This window comes from Aythya ferina (assembly GCF_964211825.1).
Source record: "Aythya ferina genome assembly, chromosome: Z".
Classification (NCBI taxonomy): domain Eukaryota; kingdom Metazoa; phylum Chordata; class Aves; order Anseriformes; family Anatidae; genus Aythya; species Aythya ferina.
Window position 1 is genome coordinate 71,890,335 of NC_140299.1, and position 23,555 is coordinate 71,913,889.

The window sequence follows — 23,555 nt, forward strand, 5'->3', positions numbered from 1 at the left end:
CAATGTGGAAGGTAGAGGAAGTTACCAATAGGTAGTTTATAATTACATTAATTACATTACACGTACAATGTGAGGGAAATACACACTTGGTAATTTTGTTTAATGCTTTCTGAGCATGTATATATCGTAATGCACATTATTTATGGATCAGTCCTATTTTTCTTCTATGTTGAATCTCTATTCAATGCTCTTATCTTGAAGTTGGGTTTACATATGACACTGCAGCTTGAGAAAAAAGAAAAAACTTGGAAAAAAAAACATTGCAGAAAATGCAAGTAATTTTCCCTTTCACTTCCTTTATTGGTGAATACCACAAAACTAAAATGCTCTGCACAAGGTCAGTATTAGCTATATTTCACTACATTTTATTATAGTTCTGCTCTTATATTCAAAAGATGAAATAAGGACATGCTCTACAAGTTAGTCAGTTTTCCCTTGGGAAATGAAAATTTGCTGACAGATCCCTAAAGTAAATTTACTTTAAGACTTTACAGTATGAAATAATTCTGTCATAAGAGGCTGCTTATTGTCCTTACATGCTTCCTTTACTTGTTATGAATTGCTATTTAAATAGCGAAGGCATATTACTACTTAATTTACATGCTTTCATTTAAGATAATGCATCTGAGAGTCCATTGGGCAGTCCTTATTCAGGGAAAAATCCCACTGATCATCAGGGGTAGGACTAAAAGACAATTAGACATTCATTGTGTAAAGCATGTGTAAAGCATTGTGTCAAGCATTGTCTACAGCAAGCTTCATCTTCACAATCCAGCAATGAGTTTCAGTAAAACATTCTGATGATTTTACACTTACGATGCAGTATTTCTAGTTCTACATGTTTCTACAATTTGTTTTTTTTTTTTTTCTAAATATTTTCAAACATTGCAAAAAAATAGGAGTACTACTAAAATCTGTGATTTTTATAAACTTGGAAAAATAGTTTTAAGAACATCTGTCACAGCTGTGGTGAGCACATGAGCTCAGTGGCTCAGCTTTCCATGCTGCCTCTGCGCATCCCTCATTGTTGGTCCATGGGGGCAGGAAGGAAGTGCCTGGGTTCAGCTCTTCGTGTTCTGTAAAGCTTCTATGAGAGCTTTGTTGTATTCAGTGACCAGCTTTCTCACGTTCTTCATTACTGGCTGGTAGTCACTCTCCTTACTCTTTGTTGCTATGACTGATTAAAAGAATTAAGGAAACAAAGTGCCAGTATAAATATTAGCATAATTAGAGATCATAAGAGAAACATAATACAGTAAGTTTCCTTCTGCAAAAACTATCAAGAGTTGCAAATAATGGAAAAAACTCTGAATGTCTGTAAAAAATTTACAGCAATTTACTAGCTACCATCCCATGCCAAACATGATAAAAAAGAGCTTACATACTTGAGTAAATTCTGTTTTCATATGTATAGGCAATAGGTCCCTTGTGGAAGACTGCCCATTGTTACACTGCAAACAAAACCATTCCAAGGCACTCAGCTATTTAAAACTATATGTTTTGACACTTCAGGTCTCTAGCCAGAAAAATCTGAGTCCAAAAAAACAGGATCCTTCTTTCCAGTAGCCAAAGCAGATGTAAAAACCTGTTTAAGTAAGCATCTGCACTTGCATAGGTAGGTGATATATTGTACCATGTTAGGCAGAACTTTTAATATTCTGAACATTTTTTCTCTTGGGTTCTTCTTAAGACTTTCTTCTTTTTAGACTATCATAGGGTTCAAAATTCTCGCCTTAATAAAATATTCCTGCATAGCCTTCTCCACAGAGGAAGACAGCTGCAGTTCTTTTCTGTTAATGTCAGCAGTCTCTTCTGGTACTTGCTGGTGAGCCCTGTTATCTGTCAAGGAATGACTGGGGCCATGAGGTGGTGAGCCACAGCTCACCAGAAGGCTTCACATCACTGACAAAGGAAGACCATTCTTCTATGAGCGTAGAAAAGGTCTGTCTGCATACACTCACCTAATCCTATCTCAAAGAACAGAAGGATGCCCACAGGTCAAAGGTACATAATATCCTAAGATAGCTGTATTTTCTCCTATGAACCTAAAAAAGCAAAAACTCATTAACATTTGTTCCTTATTGCTTTGTGCAAAGAACAATCCAACCTGCAATAAACTGCCTATTACTGTTTTTCATGTGAAAAAAGTAAAAAAATTACTTCACTTATAATAAATCATTCTACTAGCCTTTAAATGCAGTAGCAATTATTAAAAGTATATATTTTCCACATAATATTCTGAAATAATTAAAAAACAAAATATATAAACATATATCAAAAGAAATTCACTACTAGCAAAGAGATTGATAATAAAATACATCTTTGTCCAAGATGTATTATGTTGCTTTTTTTTTCTTTTTCTAAGAATTAGAGCACTTATCAGATATAAGAAATGGGATATTTGTTATATGAAAAAATAAAGTTATATGCAGATCCTACATTGCATTTTTTTCTCATCCTGATGGCTAGACTATTATAGAATTGCCTGAAATATTTTTTTTGATGTTTTTTCAGGTGCATAGCAATATCCATTGTCAAACACACAGAGCTGGATGATACAGTCTAGTTCTGCTTTCACTTTTACTACAGTATTTGTACTATAAACATATAATGATTCTATTCATCATTGAGATTTCAAAATTTTTGTTTTCTAAATAATTTTAAAAAAGGGAATTTACAACACTGAATTCAAAGCCCCTAACTTTGAATTTAAATAAATAAAACAGATGTGCAACCATGCCACACGCAGATCTATAAAACAGCTATGGAAAATAGTACAAGATAAGAACTATCAAATCTAAAAAACTTCACTTCTTTTGATAGTTAAAAACCTATCTTATGAAAATCACTTGCAGCAAGTTTTTGCTGGTGTTTTGGAAGGTCTTTCACAGTGAAGGATTAGTCAGGGAGACAGTGTAATGTACCTCTAATTAGCAGCATGTAATGAGAGAGCAACAACACAGTTTACCATCCCAGCCCACTTTTTTTCCTAGCTAAAGCATCTCCTTGTCAGATCTTAGTGTGTTTAGCTGTTTTTTTTTCCCCTCTGATATGAACTTCCTCTTTTATGTTGTAAGAAATACCTAAATGCATAAAACAAATTGTTTACTTTTTCATCATTCACCATTCCATATAAATTTTCAAATAATTCAAAACGCTGGATAAATTCAGATAAGACTGTACAGATACAAAGTTGATCTTTATATGAAACCTAATTACAAAACTGACACAACAGGAAAAATGCAGACAGCAAGACAATTCTTCTGCTTTGGGACAGCTTAAAATTGTTTCAGACAACAGATGCAGGTTTTGCTATATATAATGTCTAGTGTTTAAACAGATACTTGCAAAGCACAGCCTTTCCCGCCCTCCTCTGTCTTCTGCTCCCCATTCTGTCCTGCTTTATTCTGATGGAGGAAACAGCCTTCTTCCTCAATTACTACAGTGTGTGAATTTTACTGTATTTCTTAAATAAAAGGATACATTCCTTCATCATAAAGTTATTTTGCTCATGATGCTGCCACTTCCTCTCCAAATTTGTAAGCTGAAAACAAAAAAGAGCCAAAAAAGAAAATAACTACACATGTTCTTTCTACAAATAATCTCCCCCCAAATGCTTCAATACCCTACATTCTGTCACCTGATAAGATCAAGGTTACTTCACAAACAAAGATAACCAATGGCTAAATGATTTTTAAGGTGCCAATGACACACTGGTCTGTATATAATTTACACTTCATACATTTACTTTTTCTCTATTTATATAAAAGCACTGCATATAACTACAATGGTACATACAGAGAAATGTGTATGCAACTCTGAGGGAAAAAGATGGACATGGTAGAGAGATATTAATTCTCATTAGACTTCATATCATTAAAGTGATCTCTTCTTAAAATCAGTAAGATCTAAAATCACTGAAGATACAGTATTTCCTGACAATGTCTTGGACTTTGAGCTATACAGAAGAAATTTCCTTTCTTCCATAGTTAAGTTTCCTGTCTGATGCCAGAAGCTGTGATAAGAACGGTGCTGCAGTGAGAAGATTGTAAGAGTGTGGGTTAACTGCTGGCACTTCTTCAATAATTTCAGCATCAACAGGAAACTAATGTGGACATTATATCGATGGCTGCTTCCTTACAATACAATTTTATAATATTTGTTTTTCTGATGCTACTGTTCAGGATTCTGCATTTCAAGATATGTAGATGTTATTTTTAAATAGAAAATCTGAAAATCATTCTGAGACTAAACTTTCTGTGAGAACTACTGCAGCAATTTAGGAAGCTATTTCTACACTTTATTTAAAAGCTTATTCTTAAACTAGAAAACATGAAATAATTGCTATCTCACTTCAAATAAATTTTACAGCAAAGAATCAGTTATCTAAGTGCACTGGTTCACAGCATGAGACATTTGTGAGACGTTTCTGACTAAAAATTTTTCTTGTAACATTTGTAGGTGTAGCTACTTGCAATACATCCAGTAATGGGGCCTAGGTTTAAAACATGTGATACACATCAAAGGAAATAATCAGTGCACTTTTATAGTAATCCTTTGAAGGTCAAAACTTATACAGTTGACTGCTTGCAAAATCACCCAAACCCTCAAGATATGTAAACTCTATTTGTACTTCAAAATGTTTGATTTATATAGAGCAATCAACTGTTTTAAGAATATACTTTATTTGCCCTTCTGTCAATGGCAAAGCTCTCAATAACTGAAAGCAATAAAAATGAGTGAAACACAGAAAATAATTCCCATTCTCCACTTATTTTGAGGTTATGCATTTTCCTTCTGTGCATCCGCACCTAGTGAAGTTCTGTTGCCAAAATGATAAGAATTAATTAGTGTTTATAATAGAAGATTCAAAACTGATCGCAAGTTTGTAAACATATTCCTTTCTGATTCACATTTGAAATTTAAATGTAAATATATACAAAAGTTATTTGGGTTTAAAGAAACCCAAACAAACCCTGAAGTTTTAGTGGTCTACCAGGACCAGGAGCAGAAGGATTGGGAAAAAGAAGGAAAAATAATAGCACAGGTTGCAAAGAAAAAAGTTAGCAGCATACCTTTAAAAAGGAAGGTGATCTGATCTAATTATTAGGGACTTTTTTTTTTTTTCTTCTTTAGTTGCTTTCTAAGTTAGTTCTCAAAACTTCTTAAGTAATGGAAGAGAGAGAATTCTGAGCAAAATCAATGTAAACACTTAAAAGATTCACACAATTCTTAAGCTCAGAAAGATCTGCTCTTAGTAACTTTGAAACCAAAGCTTGTAATAAATTTATTGGCATGATACTAATTTCTGTTTAAAAACAGAACAACACATGCTTCCAAATCTCCCTTAGAAGGAGTAAGCTGATTCATCCCATACAGCGCATATGAGGAAACAAGGATAGGACAGAAACAACTGAAGTGATGATACATTTCCTGAGCTATACCTGAGAATGTGTCTCATTCTCTTGAAGCTCTCTCTTCAGGGTCTCATACTCTGCATTCAAGTGTTCCATTATTTTCTTGAAAGCATTACTACGTTTTGTTAATTTTTCTTTGTCATCCTGTAGTCTCTATTTGAAAAAGAAACACAAACAGATTAATTGATGAGTTTATTTGCTGTGGGCTAAAGACCGATTATTTTTGTTCAACTTTCAAGATGCTAGTTTTAATTCCTTTCAGAACAAGATCATATCAGAATGGCTTGGTTTGACCTGAAAGATCATCTGGTTCCAACCTCATATGCATAAATAAGTCACAGCTTTTCTCTAACAATGCATGCCCTATCATAATGATAACATTCAGCAGTTATGATGAACAAGTTGTAAGCTTAGACTGTACTATAACAGCACAAGTGTGAATGATGGTGTTAAGAATTTATAGAAAATTTATCACAAGTGAAATGGGAACTGTTCTAGATGGAGTTTATATTAGAGCAAAGAAAGGACAGGATTTTTTTTTTGGGGGGGGGGGTTCTGTGGTTAGATCGCTACATTCTCAATCTTATGGGTAGTCATAAGTTACAGCAGAAAGATCAGATAAATCGGTAAAATAAATGGGAAATTTTGTGGGAAGGAAGTTATCAAAAGGTATCCAGCTGATAGCCTGCCACATGTACCCAGTTAATAAGTCACATATATAAGCTAAGAAGCATTTGGATTCATTTGTACTGCTGTGCAAACCCTGTTTCATTCAGGATCCCCAACCATAGGCCTGGCTGCCCCTCTTGCAGGTGCTCAAAAACACACAAATCCCCATGTGTTTCATGTATTTCTATGCTTCACTCCTATTATTACCTTTTTCTTCTCTTCTCCTGATGCTTTCAGAGCTGGCAAATTATTATAGACTTCCAACTCTGCTGTTGTTTGTTCAATTTTCTCTTTAAGAGAAGCCAGTTCATCAGTCATCTTGCCCTCCAGGAGTTCCATCTTCTGCAGGTCCATCTGCAATTTTTGACTCTCTAGGCCAACAAATGCACAATCACTAAATAATAGGACTTTTTTTTTTTTTTTTTCCCATAATACATTATCCAGATATAAAGATTTATGCTATACTTGAGCAATACAAACAGCTCTTGCTATCTTGATATACATAGGAATGTTAACATGAATGAAAGCACAAAATCCAATCTTCACAATCATCCTATATTTCAAATTGTTAAATTACAGTTACGGTAATATATACTACATAAGTGAACAATAATGGAAATGTGGTGATTTTCTACATCACACTGTTGTATTTATATTGTTAAAGTTGCACATAACTTCAGTCAATTTCAAGTTTTAAGGCAGTGGTAATACCTTACCAAAAGTTGACTTACAATGCAGACAGATTTTGAAATTTATTTTTGTTAGCTTTTTAGTATCATATTGCCTTTATTTCTGTTGTTCTAAGCCCTAGTTTTATGAGATTAAATTGCCAGCTTTTCCTTGAGGAAAATTCTTCTATATCTCCACAGTAATAAGAATTGTCTTATTTTTACAAACTGAGCATGTGTGTCAATATTCAGCATTTACTTCTGACAATCCTCTAAAAAGAAATAAGAGAGATAGGTAATGAAAGGAATTAGAAGTGTGGAAGGACTAGATAGGGGTAGAACTGTTTTGGATGGGTGTTTGCCTTCCCATTCTTATATTTTCCTGATTTTTTAAAGACATAGCTACATAATCCTATGATTCAGAGCTGTGTTTAACTCTGAATAGTGATACAAATATTTTTTTTTTTCTAAATTCTAAAGTACCAGGTGAAGTGAGTTATTGGAAGGGATGAGACAACACAAAGAAACAGCACTTGGCATACACTGAACGTTATGCTTACACACTCAGGTATGTGCAGTTCCCCTGGAAAAACAGCAGAAATTTGTTTCTCCCATCTTCACCAAAGCAATAGAGATCTTTACAGCAGAAGGAAATGGATGTGCATATGTGACAGGGGCTCACCTTTCTAAAAACTGTGTTTTTTAGAAACTGTGAACAACTTCATTGTTGGAACTATTTGGAAAAATCTCACCTGATCAAAATCCTAATATAGCAAGATTTTGGTACTCATTTCTCTTCCTCTGTATTTATGCCATATATACATTTCTTAGTGTGAAATATTAGCTTTAGTCAACTTTTTTTTTTCTTTTTTTTTTTTTTTCTTATAATAAAGTATGTTTGTGATGTCTTCAGAAACCTCAAAATAAGCAAACAAAAAGGGAAGCCAAGATTTTTGTGTTGCACATCCTGAGTAGCATGGTTCAATAAGGTAAGACTGAAAGGTTCCTATATGTGAAAAGAGCATATATATAGACTCTAAACATTTCCATACTGGCAAAAAGAAGGATTTAAAAGTAAAAGTATTGGAACTAAAATGCTTGTCTGTGAATCAATGTTTATGCCTTCTTCCACTGTAAAGGGTTTAAGAAAAGAAGTTGCTTGCATCTAGAATAACTGACCATAGCTTCACTTTGCAGTGGCTGTTATTGGGCAATGTCAGATCCTAAAGCAAAACTGAACAGACTACCGAACTAATTCTGTTCCTATGGCACTGTGGTTTAAAGACAAACAAATGCTTAGCAGCCTCAAGAAATCAGAGCTTTAACATTCGAAACAATAAAAAAAATACATAAAGAATTCAAATCAGAGGGAAACAGCTGAAAAACAACTTTACATTTTAAAGACTTACTTAGACCTAATGAAAACATTTTTGCTTTTAATATAATTAGTCTAATATTAATATTCTATTACTTCAAAGTAACATGTAGTTGACTAAATAGGATTTATTTTACATGTAATGAATAATAACAACATACAAGCCAAAATACCCGAAAGGACTAAAAGACTGCTCTGTCTATAAACTGATATTCTGTGGTGAGACAGCAGTGGGCTATTCCTTCCCATTCGCACTTTTTGGAGAAAAGGGAATAAACTGGAAGGGATGAATGTTATCCTTATCTAGCGACAACCTAAATGAAAAACAAAACAAAACAAAACAAAAAAAACTCCAAACTCCTCTAGGGGAAGAGACAGGAAGAGGATGCAGCCCAGTTCCTTCTGATACGCCATGAAGTTGCAGCGTCTCGCAGGCAGTGTGTACACAGTAGCAAACTCTGAGACCAAACCACTGTGACCCAGGGAAATGTTTTTGGGAAACTATGCCATCAGCACTTTTGTTTACTCTTCATGGTTTCCTTTCTTCCTTTTTATTTTTTATTTTTTTTTAAAAAAAAGGGCTTGCCGATGGACTTTTTATATCTTTGTTATGGCACAAATATATGGAAATTAAGATTTTAGTAACAACAAAAAAATCCTGAAGATGACCATGCTATAATTCAGGGGCTACAAAGAACTTCAACTGCGCAAATGGAACATTCACTCTGTTTTCGAAAGAATCTAATGTTTATTACAGTATCTGTGACTCCTTGCTTTCAGAAATGTACTTCTAAATAATTTAAATTATCTGCTGAAAATTATATACAGCAACTTCTATCCCCTTGCAAAGAGAGAACTACGTATTTCAATAATGTCATCTACAGTGCTATGTGTTTCTGGAACATCCCTATATTGTAAAATCCAAGAATTGCTGTTAACATGAAAGAACAAAAAGTCATATTTGAACCTGTAAGGTCTGGTCCAGTTCTTTAAACTATAACTGCAAAATGCTTATTTGCAGACAAATGAACACTAAATGTTCAAATGCACAACAAAATCAATTTCTACAGTATTTTGTGAATAACAACTTTTCATTTGCACGTATCTGCTTGAAGTTACAATACAAGCCCCTATTTTGAAAATCACTACCAAGTACAGCACGTAATAGCCTTCTAACAAAAAGATTTATGGTTCTTCATTCCTGCCCCTTCCTTTCAGCCAAACAAACAAGGAAAGGCTTGCTGAACCAATAATGATATTGGCAAAGGTTTACAATTAGGAGAACAATTCCACTATAAACAGTACAAATAAAGAACTAAATAGATACCTGTTGCGGAAATGAAAGAAAAGTATTGTCTGCTTTCTGAAACTACAGGTCCTACAAATTCCTACACTGAAAATTAATTGCTTGAGTATTTCCAAAATTAAGTCAAAATGAAAATTCAGAGTCAAAGAATCAAAACCTAAGAATATGAATTTGAGAGCTATTCACCATTGTTGCCAGTTAATTCTCCCATGGGAAGTTTCCCTTTAGAAAAGCACAAACTGTGAGTAAGTGATACTAAGAATAACATTTACAAATAATACGTGGTTAGGTGCAAGTCCCTAGTTGTATTTCTTAAAAACTGTTTTAACATTGCAAAGAATGTTTACTTCAAGGTGAATATTAATAAAATCAAGTTTCTGTCTCAAGAGACATTTTGCATATATACTAAAATACATCTGTTGAAAATGTATTTCTGCAAGCAAGCTCATCTTTTATTGCTAATAGTAAGTAAAATACTTTTGAGGAATATAAACCACTTGTTACTCATACAAATTCAAGTTTGTCAACTTACAACAGCATTTCAAGTTCAGTACAGAACTCTGATCTTGTACTTAGTGTAATTTTTCTTGTGCTTAGGTCATTTTAGCTTTTTAAAGGAATGAATTTGAAAATTCAGTGTTGGTCTCACCTGTAATCAGATTCTTAGCAGTGCTCTGTGACTTCTGCATTTCATTTGATTTGAAAGTGAGGTCTTCCTGCATAATCTTCAACTCTTGATTGGTAACAGATGAAATTTGTTTCATACAATTCACATTCTGTGTAGTATAAATAACAAGAACATACTGTATCTTTGAATCCACAAATGGTAACTGGACAATTACCAAACCCTCTTCTCTCCAAGTTCCTAGTCTGTTATTTGGCTTTTCTATCACAAGGATTGAAAATACTGGAAACAGTCTGAAATAATTTAAATTTAATGACTTTTCATTCTGTCAGCTTTTGATAAAAAAAATGTACTGATAGACCAATGAATATGAAAGAGAAATGCAGTAAGGATAAACTGTTGTGCCACATAAATCTCTTCTAAACTAAGTATTAATTGCTTTACACATACCTTAACAGTATACTACATTGAATAAGACACAATTGAAGCGATGATATAATCAAAATATTACTCAGCTAAAAGATTTCTCTAACAACAACCACAATAACAAAAAAATCTGCAGGAACAAAAATGTTAATAGGAAAAATGTTCTGAAAGTTCAAAAAATGTCAGACTGCAAGTGGGAACAATTTCTGAAGTGTTTACATTAAATATACATGGCAGGGTATTTTAGGCATAATTCAAATATTGAGGAGACAGTTGAAATATTTACCTCTTAGTGATGATAAAATACCCATGAACTGAGATTTGCAGACTTTAGATAAAAAAAATGTTGCAGTAGTTTTATTTGCAACATTCTGAAATGTTTATCATAAATAGAATGATATTGATTATATCAATGATAAGTTACAGGAATGATATATGCATTTCTTTTACTCCAGTCACATGCATAATCTAACATTCAAAAGACTTTCCCCAGGGATAAAGAGAAATTAATTACATCTTTTTACTACAACAATATATGGTACTTGTTTGATCCTTAGAGATTATTATGCATATATTTTCTGGAAAACAAAACAAAACAAAACAAAACAAAAAACAATAACCTTGTTTTAACCATTCATTCTCCTGTTCTGTGGTTCTAAATGCCTAGGTTGCCATGGGAGGATGGAAATGCGCTTACCCTGCTTGAATGCTCCAGGAGTGCAATAATATTGGCTTCTATTTGGGCCTTTCGTTCTAGCTCTTGATTCTTCACATCTTCAAAAGTCTCAAGAAAATCTAGAGATCAACAAACATGATAAAGAAGACTGCTGCTAACAGAGGTATAGCACAAACCCTTGTAATTTTTAGTTAAATCTTTGTATTAAATTGATAAGCTGTACATATTTAGACTTTGAGATTAATAATTTACTTAAAAGGCAAGTGATACAGTCCTTGAAACTTGTCAACTTAAGAGGCTGGAATGAAAACCAGTTTTGTTTTTTTTTTCACATATACACATATTTGACTCATTAATGATATGAGGTCACCATCTTCACAGAATCACAGAATTGAAGGGGTTGGAAGGGACCTAGAAAGATCATTGGGTCCAACACCCCTGCCAAAGCAGGTTCCTTAGAGCACACTGCCCAGGTAGGCGTCCAGATAGGCCTTGAATATCTCCAGAGAAGGAGACTCCACAGCTTCCCTGGGCAGACTGTCCCAGTGCTCTGTCACCCTCACCGTGAAGAAGTTCTTTCGCATGTTGGTGTGGAACTGCCTGGGCTCCATTTTGTGGCCATTGCCCCTGTCCCCAAAAACCACTGAAAAGAGATTGGCCAAATCCCTCTGTCTCCCACACCTTAGGTAGTTATACACATTGATGAGATCCCCTCTCAGCCTTCTTTTCTCCAGGCTGAACAGACCCAGGTCTCTCAGCCTTTCCTCATAGGGAAGATGTTCCAGGCCCTGTATCATCTGTGTGGCCCTCTGCTGGACTCTTTCCAGGAGATCCGTCTTCTTTGTACTGGGGAGCCCAGAACTGGACACAGCACTCCAGGTGAGGCTTGACCAGGGCAGAGTAGAGGGGGAGGATCACCTCCCTTGACCTGCTGGCCACGCTCCTCTTAATGCACGCCAGGATCCCATTGGCCCTCTTGGCCACCAGGGCACACTCATGGCTCACAGTCAACCTGTTGTCCACCAGGACCCCCAGGTCCTTCTCCGCAGAGCTCCTCTCCAGCAGGTCATCCCCCAGCCTGTACTAATACATGCACTTGTTCCTTCCCAGGTGCAGGACTCTACACTTCACAGAATCACAGAATTGTCTAGGTTGGAAGAGACCTCCAAGATCACCTAGTCCAACCTCTGACCTAACACTAACAAGTCCTCCACTAAACCATATCCCTAAGTTCAACATCTAAACGTCTTTTAAAGACCTCCAGGGATGGTGACTCCACCACTTCCCTGGGCAGCCCATTCCAATGCCTCACAACCCTCTCAGTAAAGAAGTTCTTCCTAATATCCAACCTGAAACTCCCCTGGCGCAACTTTAGCCCATTCCCCCTCGTCTTGTCACCAGGCACGTGGGAGAACAGGCCAACCCCCACCTCGCTACAGCCTCCTTTAAGGTACCTGTAGAGAGCGGTAAGGTCGCCCCTGAGCCTCCTTTTCTCCAGGCTGAACAAGCCCAGCTCCCTCAGCCACTCCTCGTAGGACTTGTTCTCCAGGCCCCTCACCAGCTTGGTCGCCCTTCTCTGGACTCGCTCGAGCACCTCGATGTCCTTCTTGTAGCGAGGGGCCCAAAACTGAACACAGTACTCGAGGTGCGGCCTCACCAGAGCCGAGTACAGGGGAACAATCACTTCCATAGCCCTGCTGGCCACACTGCTTCCTATACAAGCCAGGATGCTGTTGGCCTTCTTGGCCACCTGAGCACACTGCTGGCTCATATTCAGCCGACTATCCACCATCACTCCCAGGTTCTTCTCCGCCTGGCAGCTTTCCAACCACTCATCTCCCAGCCTGTAGCTCTGCTTGGGGTTATTGCGCCCCAGGTGCAGGACCCGGAACTTTGCCTTGTTAAACTTCATGCAGTTGACCTCAGCCCATCGGTGCAGCCTATCCAGATCCTCCTGCAGAGCCTTCCTACCCTCGAGCAGATCGACACACGCACCTAACTTGCTGTCATCTGTGAACTTACTGAGGGTGCACTTGATCCCCTCACCCAGATCATTGATCAAGATATTAAAGAGAGGCTTCTCAAATGGGTATTTTGATCTTGGGCAGCCAAATCCTTGGTCCAGACATCACCCCCTCAGCCAGTCATTCACCTGTCCCATTCTCCACCTTCTTTCTGGATCCCCGTCACCCAGAGGGAGGACAAAGGAGAACACTACCTGCACCTCTGATCCCTTCAACAACCTTCCCACAGATGCAAAGTCCTTTTTAATATTTCTCATTTTTCTAGTTGCAGCTTCCTGGGATCCAACCTGAATGACAACAAGAGGATAGTAATCCTCCAGTTTAATGAGCCTTCCTAATGTCTCTGACACGTGCTCCAGGAAGACAGCACACCTCTCTGGATAGGTTATCTCAGCGACAAATGAGGGCCTCCATGCCCCTCAGCAAGGAGTCTCCGATCCCTAAGATTCTCCCTTCTTTTTTTGTGGCACTGGTTGTGATGCAGTACTCCACCCAGCCCCAATCCCTATGCTCAGTACTTCCCCCAATCTTGACACGCTTAATATTTGATATTCTTTGATATTTGATATCTTCTTTGATATTGTTTAGGTGAGGGTTGCCAGTCAATGGGAAAGGAGTTTCATCACCATCATTTCTGACATCTTTCTGAATGCTTGTCCCAGCAGCTGTCAGTCTTCATTTTTGTGACTGCTAGTGAAATGGGCTACCAACTAATGGAAACAGGTAACTTCACTATCTCTAAAGGCTTGGACTAAATAACAAGCACGGCTAAGCACCTGAGACTATTATCCACCTGGTATTATCTCCTACTTGCCATGCTATGTCCCTTTGCTAACATCTACCTTTTATCATCATTCCTGTAAGTGTCCAGCTGAATCTGACAAGACAGCTATAATGTTGCTGTGCAGTCTGTATTTGTGTCCCAGGCATATGAAATCGTATTCCTGGTGACAGACATAATGATAAAAGGTGCTGGACACATCACATGGACAGCAAGATGACACCCAGGTCTGTACCTTAATGACCACCTGTCACCTGGTGGCTCTCCACCTGAAATATATTTAAATATACAGGAGCATACAGGAAATGTAAGAGCTTGCTAAATTTCTAGTTAGACAAAAAATGGGAGAAGTGCTTCATTGAACAAGGGGGATTAGATGATAGTAAATGCAAGATGGATCATTTGGGAAGAGAGATATATAACAGGAGGGACTACTAAATGGAAATAGTAACAAATCCTGATGGGATGAGGACTGACTAGAGCAATGTGGATCACGGACCAACCAGTATTTTTCAATAATCTCTCTTAAATTATCAACTAATTTAAGATTTATAAGTAAGAGAGCTGTTGCAATATCTGAACATGATCTGCATTGCTTTCCATCAAAGAATTAATACAAAAGCTTCACAGATTACAGCTTGTAAAACTTTCAGAGAGTGTGCTTCAATAATTTATATTATTGGAGCAAGGGGACAATACTTACATACTACAAAGGCTATCCCCGAGGCAGTGATTTCAGGATGAAAGATACTTGGAATTCTTAGAGGCCAATTAGACAGCACAACTGTAATGTGCACAGCTAATTGCTAAAAATAATTACAAGTTCTGATGCAAATTTAGTTAGCTCAAAAAGTTGAGATAAAGCTTTGGTCCTGCTGAGAGACTGAAAAACACCTGTAACAAACAGTACTTGACAAGAATATAAGAAGGTTTACCTTTTGCCAGTACTGCTGTGAACTTGTAACTGGAGACATAGTTAAAGCCAAACCTAATTTAATTTCAGGCCAATAACCTGAAATTAAAGCACCTCCATAAAAAAAAAGTTTTCTCAGACATTCAAAAACGTGAAATAAAGATAGACACAGCAGACTTTATTAGCTAGTAATTCTCTAGAGACTGAACTAATGCACTTTATATCCACAAATAAACCATTTTATAAAACAGAGTCTGAAACTGTGGAATTAGGACCTAGGCACCGCACCTATACGATTTCATCAGCATTTTTTTCCTTTGCCATTCTGGACCTTTTTAGGTTGTTTTTAAACCTTCTTTGCATTTATTCAAAGACTTTCTATAGGGTCCATATTTATCTCTAATTTCATTGTCTTCCTGCAAGAAAGCCTCTTTCCTTTTTATCATACCTGTCTGATTGATCTTGCTTCATCTAAGTCTAATCTAATGTTTTACAGATTCACAAAAGCATGTCTCAGATGTTTGTATGCACTTGTCTTAAGAGAGGGTTCATGAAAGACATTCTCTAATCCTCCTCATCAACCTATTGCAATGCTTGGTGAGTTTTAACTTTATAAAGGGTTTCCTAACATTCAATCTGAAGTCCTTCTGTGACTATATGTTTATTACTCCTTTTCTCCTTTTCTATCCCTCATCTATATGTACAGATATATTATTCACTTATTCTCTGAAACAGCCTTTTCATGTATTTGATGACTTTCCTAAATTCTCTATTCTTTAAAATTTCCTCATGGGTCATGTTTTCTGTATCCTTGATCAGTCACACCTCAGATGGACAACCTCTATCTTCACGTGCATTGAGCAGTACTAAAAACAATGCTCCGTCTGAAGCCTTCCTTAATGCACAAAGAACAAGATCACTTCATTCAACAAGATCATGTGAGTTGTGCCTGAGGAACTGCTCCTTGCTCTTTGCGGCTGATTACCCCTGCCCAGGTATGATCTTACACTTACCCTTGTCAATTTTTTTCCTACATCTTTTAAAGTCTGTCAGATTTTAAATTCTAACCTTGTTCTCCATCATGACTTCAGTTTTTCCAATGTAGCTTTTTTTGTGAAAATATTTATTTACTCTATATCTTGTCATCCAACTGACTAAAAAAATATTGACCAACCTAAACATCCAACACACAGCAAAATTCCACTCAACACATCCTTCCATTCTTCTTGACAATGAATCCTTAATAATCAATAATTTGTTAATGAAATGCACAATACAGGCTAAAAATTGGACCATATTTCCATTCCTTGCTTCTAAGAAAATTACATGAGACAGAACACCTGCTTCTCCCCCCTTAGTCTGCTGTATTTTTTAGTCAAAAAAGGAAATTAGTTGTTTGTTCTTGACCAATCAATGTAATTGTTACTCATAATCATGCTTTGTAACATTAATGTTGTTTGCTTGATTATTTTTTCCACAGTCTTTCTGGAAATTGATGCTAAGGTGCCTGATCTATATTTCTCTGGCTACTCTTCTTCAAGACTGTTAAAATACTTGCCCTATTCCCAGATTTGTATATGTTAACCCCAAATCTCTCAATTAATCTCAAACAGCTCTAGAGCTGCATCAGTATCCTCTGATGAAGTTCAGGTAATTTGAAAATCCAGTGACTCTGTACATATGCTCCCACCCATATTTCCTCGTTGTCATCTGAGACCTTGTTTTCAATCACGCTAGCCTTAAGTTACACTGAACAGTATTAGAGAGCACTTACTATTAGACACTTCGTGGCATATTTGTTGATCATTTTCCCCGTTTGCTGAGTAGCAGACCAACAGTTTTTGTAAATTTCCTACTATAATATAGTAGCTGTGGAATATACTTTAAAAATAGTTCTCTCTTCATTCTTTTGCTAGACGCTGCTGAGATCTTCCTAACATGAGAACTTTTTAATATGGAGCAGAACTTTAGAAGCATTCATCTTGAATAAACAGATATGAAAAGCCTTAATTTTAAAGGTTTATGTGATATTTATGCATCCCAATTCTAAAGTTTTGCTTCTATTAATCAGACCTGACCAGCTGGTTTTGTGTCTCTCATTTAAGTTCACTTTAAAATTAATTTCAGCACTATTTCACAAAATAAAGCTGTTCCTAAGACGTTTGATGAAAAGCCTTGAAAGACACTTCAAATATTTGTGAGTGTCCTGTAAATCTTAAGTTATCAATTATTTTGTCCTGAGACAGAACACAGAAACTTTTATGCAAAGATCAGGAGATCAGTTCTTTTCAGTGCTAAATTAACTAAGTGAAAACAGTACAAGAAAACCTGTATTTTAGTGGAATTAAAGTATATTAGACATCTTACTGTCCATGCTTTCTTCTCTCTTCTTCAGCTCCTTGTATTTCCAATTTTCCTCTCCTGCAAGAAATGTAACATTGATTCAACTCTCTATTACCTCAGTCGTGGATTCCTTTAGGCAGGCAAAATGTCCAATTTAAAAAAATAAAAATTAAGCATGTGTTAAAAGTAGAGGACTCATTCCATATCATTTGTTCTCACCATTCAATTCAATATGTCATACACAGCTTTATATTAAAAAATAAGATAATTATCTTAATAAACCAGTCTCGGTGCAATTTTTAGAACCTTTTAGAGGTCAGGATTTTTCATAAATAAGAGTAGGATAAGTATTTGGTTTGAACAAAGGAAGTTGGCACGATTTTTCTTAAGTCAGTTGAATTTCAACAATAGAGAAAGAATGCTTTAATGTTTTTGGGCAGCATGGTTAGTTAAGCTTTGTGTGTCTTCATTTAACACGAGACAATTCAATGGCACTTTCAGGTATTAAAATGGACGTTCATAAAGATAAGCAGCTTGTAAGCCAGCATGACAATCTCAGGAAATAAACAAGAAAACTGGTAGAGGAAAATGGAATGCACAAAAAGTTTTAAAAGACCCTTTCCAACATGTTCTTTACTTTGCTATTAGGAATAATGACTATGAAATAATCAGTCCATCTTTGTATCTAACAATTGACTATAAACAGCTCTTAATTAAAATGTACTAGTAAAATGGTAGAGTTGCTGTATTTGCCACAGGTTTCATGAAGCCAAGAAAATTCAGCTGCTAACAACAACCTTAAGTTGCAAACATCTAAATTTTTAATTGTTTGAGTTTTGTTCATAGATTAATTTTCAGCTTGAGGTTGTGACTTTAAAAAAATATAAAGAAAAAGAATAACAATAGATACAGATATAACAGAGCAAGCAAATTTACCAAGGTCTTTTTACTTATATACTCCCCTGCTTTCCTTTTTATCTAGTATATACAAACACCCGCAAACCCCTAAGGGACAGTAATTTTTCTTCAGCTTCCTTGTAGCTGTCGCTTTGTTCCTTGCTAGACTCTCTCATTTTGCAAGGCAAGTATCCAATACTTGATAACTTAAAGTCTGTTCTAGTCTTCAAAAAGTCTAGTTACAATGAGCCATGAAATAGAGCTATGCAATCATCCAAACTTTTAAATAAAAAGATATTTGAATTAAAGACCTTTATCTTTAAAATACCTTTACAGATAATTTTTCTTTAAAAGCTGGCATTATTCCATCAATAGTTTAGCCTTTCATTCAATTTATGAAATGCTATGTCTATTCCATTATCAGTTAATGCTGACTTTGAGTAATCAATAAAACAAGATGCTAATATATGCAGCATATAATTAAAAATACAATAAAACAAGATAAACAAGTAAAAATCTTACCCAGTTAAGTGAAAACTGAACAAAAACCCTACTTATAGTTTACTTATTTTGTTTTTCCCATTCTTTCAAAATGTTCCAAGCACTGAAATATGCATCCTGAAATATTCAAACACTTCCTAGTTGTAACTTTTTTTTTTTTTTGACTGGTTAATTTTCCTTAAATTTTATTCAAAAAACTTGTAAGACCTGAAGTTTTGTGAATGCTTTGAAATATGCAATTTAAATACTGAGCCTGAAGTAAGTTGACTGGGGAAGGAGGGAGGACAGGAATCTCAAGGACAAAGAAGTAGACAAGAGAGAATCAAGTGCTTTAGTACATAAAAGAATTATTGATTCTACTAACAATTTAAGAAAGGTCTTTATGAGTTAGTTATTCTTTTTGTTGCTACACACAGCGTTCATGTCATAATCAAGTTATGCGTGTTAACCATTTCCACAAATATGTTATAGGCACACATTCTTTTTGCATAAATGGGGTAAAACAATGCAGATGAATACAACTAATGCAGGGTAGTACAGTGCTGGCACTGTCAGATATAACTGTATCAACTGCAGCCTCAAACGCTAGGAAAACCAAACTTTTAAAGCAGACACTTTCCCACTCTGCATACTGCACCCTTTGTAGACTTAATATAAAGCATTTGACCATGCCACAACTCCTATATCGAAAAAGACCAGGCAGAACCCACTTTTAAACTGTAGCTATTTGCAGGTTGCAATAGATAAGCCTTAAACCTATTTTCTTCTACAACACTGTTGCAAATCAAACTCTGGCTCAATACACTTTTAGATAAGATCACCAGGTAGCTTTATTCTGCATATCCTGACTGTTACTTGTATGTTGAAGGAGAGCATGTGCCTTCTGCTGCCTGTGTGTTAAATCCTCTTTGTCAATACAACATCTAGAATGCCAAAAGAAGTACAGACCAGCAATGAATTACTGTAAGTGCAAATCCAACTATAAAAGGTGAAAAGCAACTCACTTCTTACCTTCTGCATTTCTCCAAAGATACAACAACAACAACAACAAAATAAAAGCAGGATAGTAAAACTGAAAATTATTTTGTCTGGAAATAGCTAATAGAACAATTTTAATAAATTATTTGCATTAAAATAATGAAACATATGGAAAAATATTAAATACTTCATAATGCAAAAGATGAGAGGGATCATTTAGGGTCATTTTTAGGAGTATCTGTTCACTTTGAAGAAATTCACAGCTAACTTTAATACTGTTTACCCATGAAAATGTATAAATTGAAGTAATCAAAAACATCAATTTATCAGTTCCACAGAAGTTAAATAGCTTGTTCTAAGGTTTTCCAAAATATATACGCATATTTATCTAACTCCTACCTAACCAGAATCCACTATAATTAAACAATAGGTTTCCCATGGTATGAATTTCCATTTTAAGGAGAATCTTCCAGAGCTGTTGAAGGCCTATGCTCAAACTAAGCTACTTCTCCTGAACCGTAACTTCCAGTGCTAAAACAAATCCCAACCTATGTTGGGATTAGCCTAATATAACGACATTGGGTGTTTGCAGAACTAACACCATATTTAGGCAATTCTCAAACTGTTGCAGAGATCAACATAAGGAGTGTCCAAGACAGATAAAAAATCAAACTGAGTTCCAGCTGCTTTACACATGGATATTAGTTTAAACATTCTCACACTTTCAGACAGGTATTAGGACAGAAAGCCAGAGAGCTGTACTATCTTTTTATACAGTAGTTTACCAAGCACAACAACGTTGATGAATGCTCCAGTATTAAGTGTGTACTGGTCATTTTTCAGCTTCTCTGAGAAGTCTGCACAAAACTTTCACAAAACTTTCTTCTGATAGTGATGAATGGGTATTTGCATAAACTCAAACGACATAAAACTTTCTCCTGATAGTGAACAACTGGGTATTTGTATAAATTCAAACGTTTTCAAGCACTTAACGTCCACATTGTAACACGGGCATGGCATCTTTTCCAAGTAAATCCCTGCATGGTATACCACAACTGAAGTGATACTACCTTGATGATTCTCCAAATCCATATCAAGTCGTTGAATAACCTTTTTAAAGTGGTTTGTTTTTTCTTTTACTTCTGCCAGCCTAATAAAAAGATTATGAAATCCATGGTTAAAACTGCTTTGTAAAATACTTACTTTTTTTAAAGAAAAATGGAGAGAAGAATCAGAATCAAAATAACAAACCTAAGTTTTTCAAAAACAAGATAACATTAGGATTACCGTTATTATAAAACATACATGCAATGTACCTTTCACTTTAGTCCCAATCTATATTTAATATACATAGTCCATCTTAGTAAGTATAAGTACTGCTGCTCTTTTCCATTAAAAGCAATTTTGCATCATCAGTAGCTTTTACCTTACTCAACTGGCCCCTCTTCTGGTTGCTATACAGCTCTGCAACGTACAACGTAATTGGCAAACTCCATCAAGTGACTGTATCATGTAAAAATTACCTATGTGCTCACTAAAATCTGTTAAGAAATTGCCAGATAAAACACTGTATCTATAGATAATCAATTGAAATGAGGAAGAAAACTACCTTAGAAACATTTTTCTGTAAATTCTCAAATAAATTTCTCTGTTACTGCTTCTTACCAAGAATTCTGTTAAGTAACTTATTAGCCAATCAAAAGGTGATAATGCATTAAAAATTAACCAATGATTAAAACTGAAAGTACTTGTAAGAAGAATTTAAAATTGTTTCTAGGAGAATTCAAGAATTATTTAAAATCTTCTTTAAAGAAAGAAAAATCAAAAAACTCAAGATTACAGAAAGATACTACTCTATCTGTCCCCCATAACATATTACTATGTATTGTAATATTAAAAGAGCTTCTGGAAAATCTACAGAAAGGTGTAGTAACTGAGAAGTAAGAAGCAGTGCCCTGTTACTCTTCAGAATTCAAATTTCTGTAAGCAACTTTGTAACTCTACAGGCTTAAGAAACTGAAACAACAACAACAAAATCTTAAAAATGGGCTTGCAATGAACAGCTCTTGGAATGTGTTCTGCAGCCCTAAATAAATTTATGTCAGTGCTATTATTAAGGCATATTCATGAAGATAGGAAATATCTTATGCCGACCTAAATGGTCTAGTAATACAAAAATTATTTAGCTGCAGCAGAAGGATATGTCCTGTTATTGTGGAAGGTTAAAACCAGTAGAGGATGCAACATATGGTGAAAATGTGACAGGATTAATCTCTCTCTGCAGGGGCTAAATGTAATATGAACAACAATAAAATGGGATTACTCACTGTCTTTCCATGCTTGCTATTTCTTGACTATCTTCTTTAACCTATAGAAAGGAATACCAACTGTAACATATGAAATAAAATCTACAAATGAAGAAGGAGAAATCTAAAAAATAATTCTTAATTCAGTACACGAGGAATAGAAACTCAGCATATGATTTCACAAACTTGTTGTCATGTTGTCCAACAACATCTCTTCACTGAGAGAAGTGTTATTATTTAAATTTGATCTCTTCCAAATGCTCCCCTGCTTTCTCCATACATATTTAAAAATTGGATATACTCATGAGTGCTGTTCAGTACAATAATCCACATAGTATGTATGCAAGAATGGCTATATAACACGGCACGCTCCCTTACAAAGTAATAAGATTGTTTCTTGATTAGTACATCTGCACACTATCCCAAAATGATGCAGTTTAGAGTTATGCTATAATATTGTTCAATAGGATCATTTTTCCCATCCCAACAGGACTGATGAATTTGAACAAGTCAACCAGCTGAGAAACTGACTGTGCCAATTTTGTTATGGCTGAACCTGAAGCATCCCTTCCAGCCCATCCATTACCTGTACTTAATTCCAGATGGTTTGTGCTGGTTAAAGACTAAATAATGGCAAGGTTCAAAACTAAGTATTTTTCTTTCTCCATCATCCCTTAATATACTGACTGACTTAGAGGATCCTTTAAATGATACCATTTTATGTTCTTGCCTGCTTTAGTAATCTCTCTCTTTCCTCCTGTGGAGATTCCATGTTCTTGTCCTCAGCAATCATTTGATTTCGACGTTCCTCAAGCTCATGGAGCTTTTCATACAGCTGCACAGCCTCCTGTTTCACCAGGGAGTGAGCTATTTCCTGTTGGGAGAAACAAAACACCTACTACCGACTTCCAGACTGCAAGAGAACATTGCAGAAATTGTTTTAATTGAATGACACTTAACCATACATTGAAAGTGAAGCTCACTTGTTACAAATGGTACGGAGGCAGTATAAAGAATGAATATAATCTGTAATCTCAAAAATGCATTTTCTGGAACAGAATATCCCAGTCAGCATTTCTTGCTCAATGAGTTCATGCTCAGGCCAACCTTCTGAGTAGATTTACTGCTATTTTATCATTTCTAGGGAAACACAAACAATATACAGTATTCCAAAGGAATAGAAAAATGTCTACAAGTATTCAAAAGTGGTATTTTCTGAAGACATATATGACTGTACGTTTCAGCTTATGAATCCTTGAAGATCCATGAGAGACCCAATGTGAGAAGCTTCTAATTCTAGTAATGTAAAACAGCATATTAGAAGTGTGTGTTTACATGTTTGTGGGAGAAAAAATATCTCAGCTGGTACCACTTTGTGCTTCAAATGACATTGGCATTTGAAACAAGAAAATCATGCTCCCACATTATGTTGAAAAATTAGGTATCACAAATTCTTTAGAAAAATTTGAGTGGTAATTTCACATTTATCTTCGGAGAGTAATTCTAAATCAGTCACACATCACACAAAACATTTGATAACCATATGGCTAACTAAAGCTAGTAAGTTTTGTACTTGGCATCTAACAAAAACATTTTAAAACACAGCTAATTATAAATTATTGGTGGAAAACAGAGAGGTGGCTTTGCCTT

The 23,555-nt window shown here is 35.6% G+C and overlaps 1 protein-coding gene across 1 annotated transcript in view; it reads right to left on the reverse strand.

Moving 5' to 3' along the window:
- Positions 1-279: 279 nt before the first annotated feature.
- The window catches only part of IFT74 (intraflagellar transport 74), a 41,046-nt gene continuing 17,770 nt past the window's right edge, over positions 280-23,555 (reverse strand). The window contains exons 10-19 of the mRNA XM_084504184.1: positions 22,636-22,779; positions 21,927-21,967; positions 20,670-20,749; positions 17,248-17,301; positions 11,184-11,281; positions 10,085-10,211; positions 6,294-6,457; positions 5,445-5,570; positions 3,484-3,544; positions 280-1,177 (exon numbers count right to left, since the gene is read on the reverse strand). Of these exons, the coding sequence (XP_084360310.1) occupies positions 1,062-1,177; positions 3,484-3,544; positions 5,445-5,570; positions 6,294-6,457; positions 10,085-10,211; positions 11,184-11,281; positions 17,248-17,301; positions 20,670-20,749; positions 21,927-21,967; positions 22,636-22,779 (1,011 nt within the window). The 3' untranslated portion in view covers positions 280-1,061. The remainder of the gene's footprint in view (positions 1,178-3,483; positions 3,545-5,444; positions 5,571-6,293; positions 6,458-10,084; positions 10,212-11,183; positions 11,282-17,247; positions 17,302-20,669; positions 20,750-21,926; positions 21,968-22,635; positions 22,780-23,555) is intronic.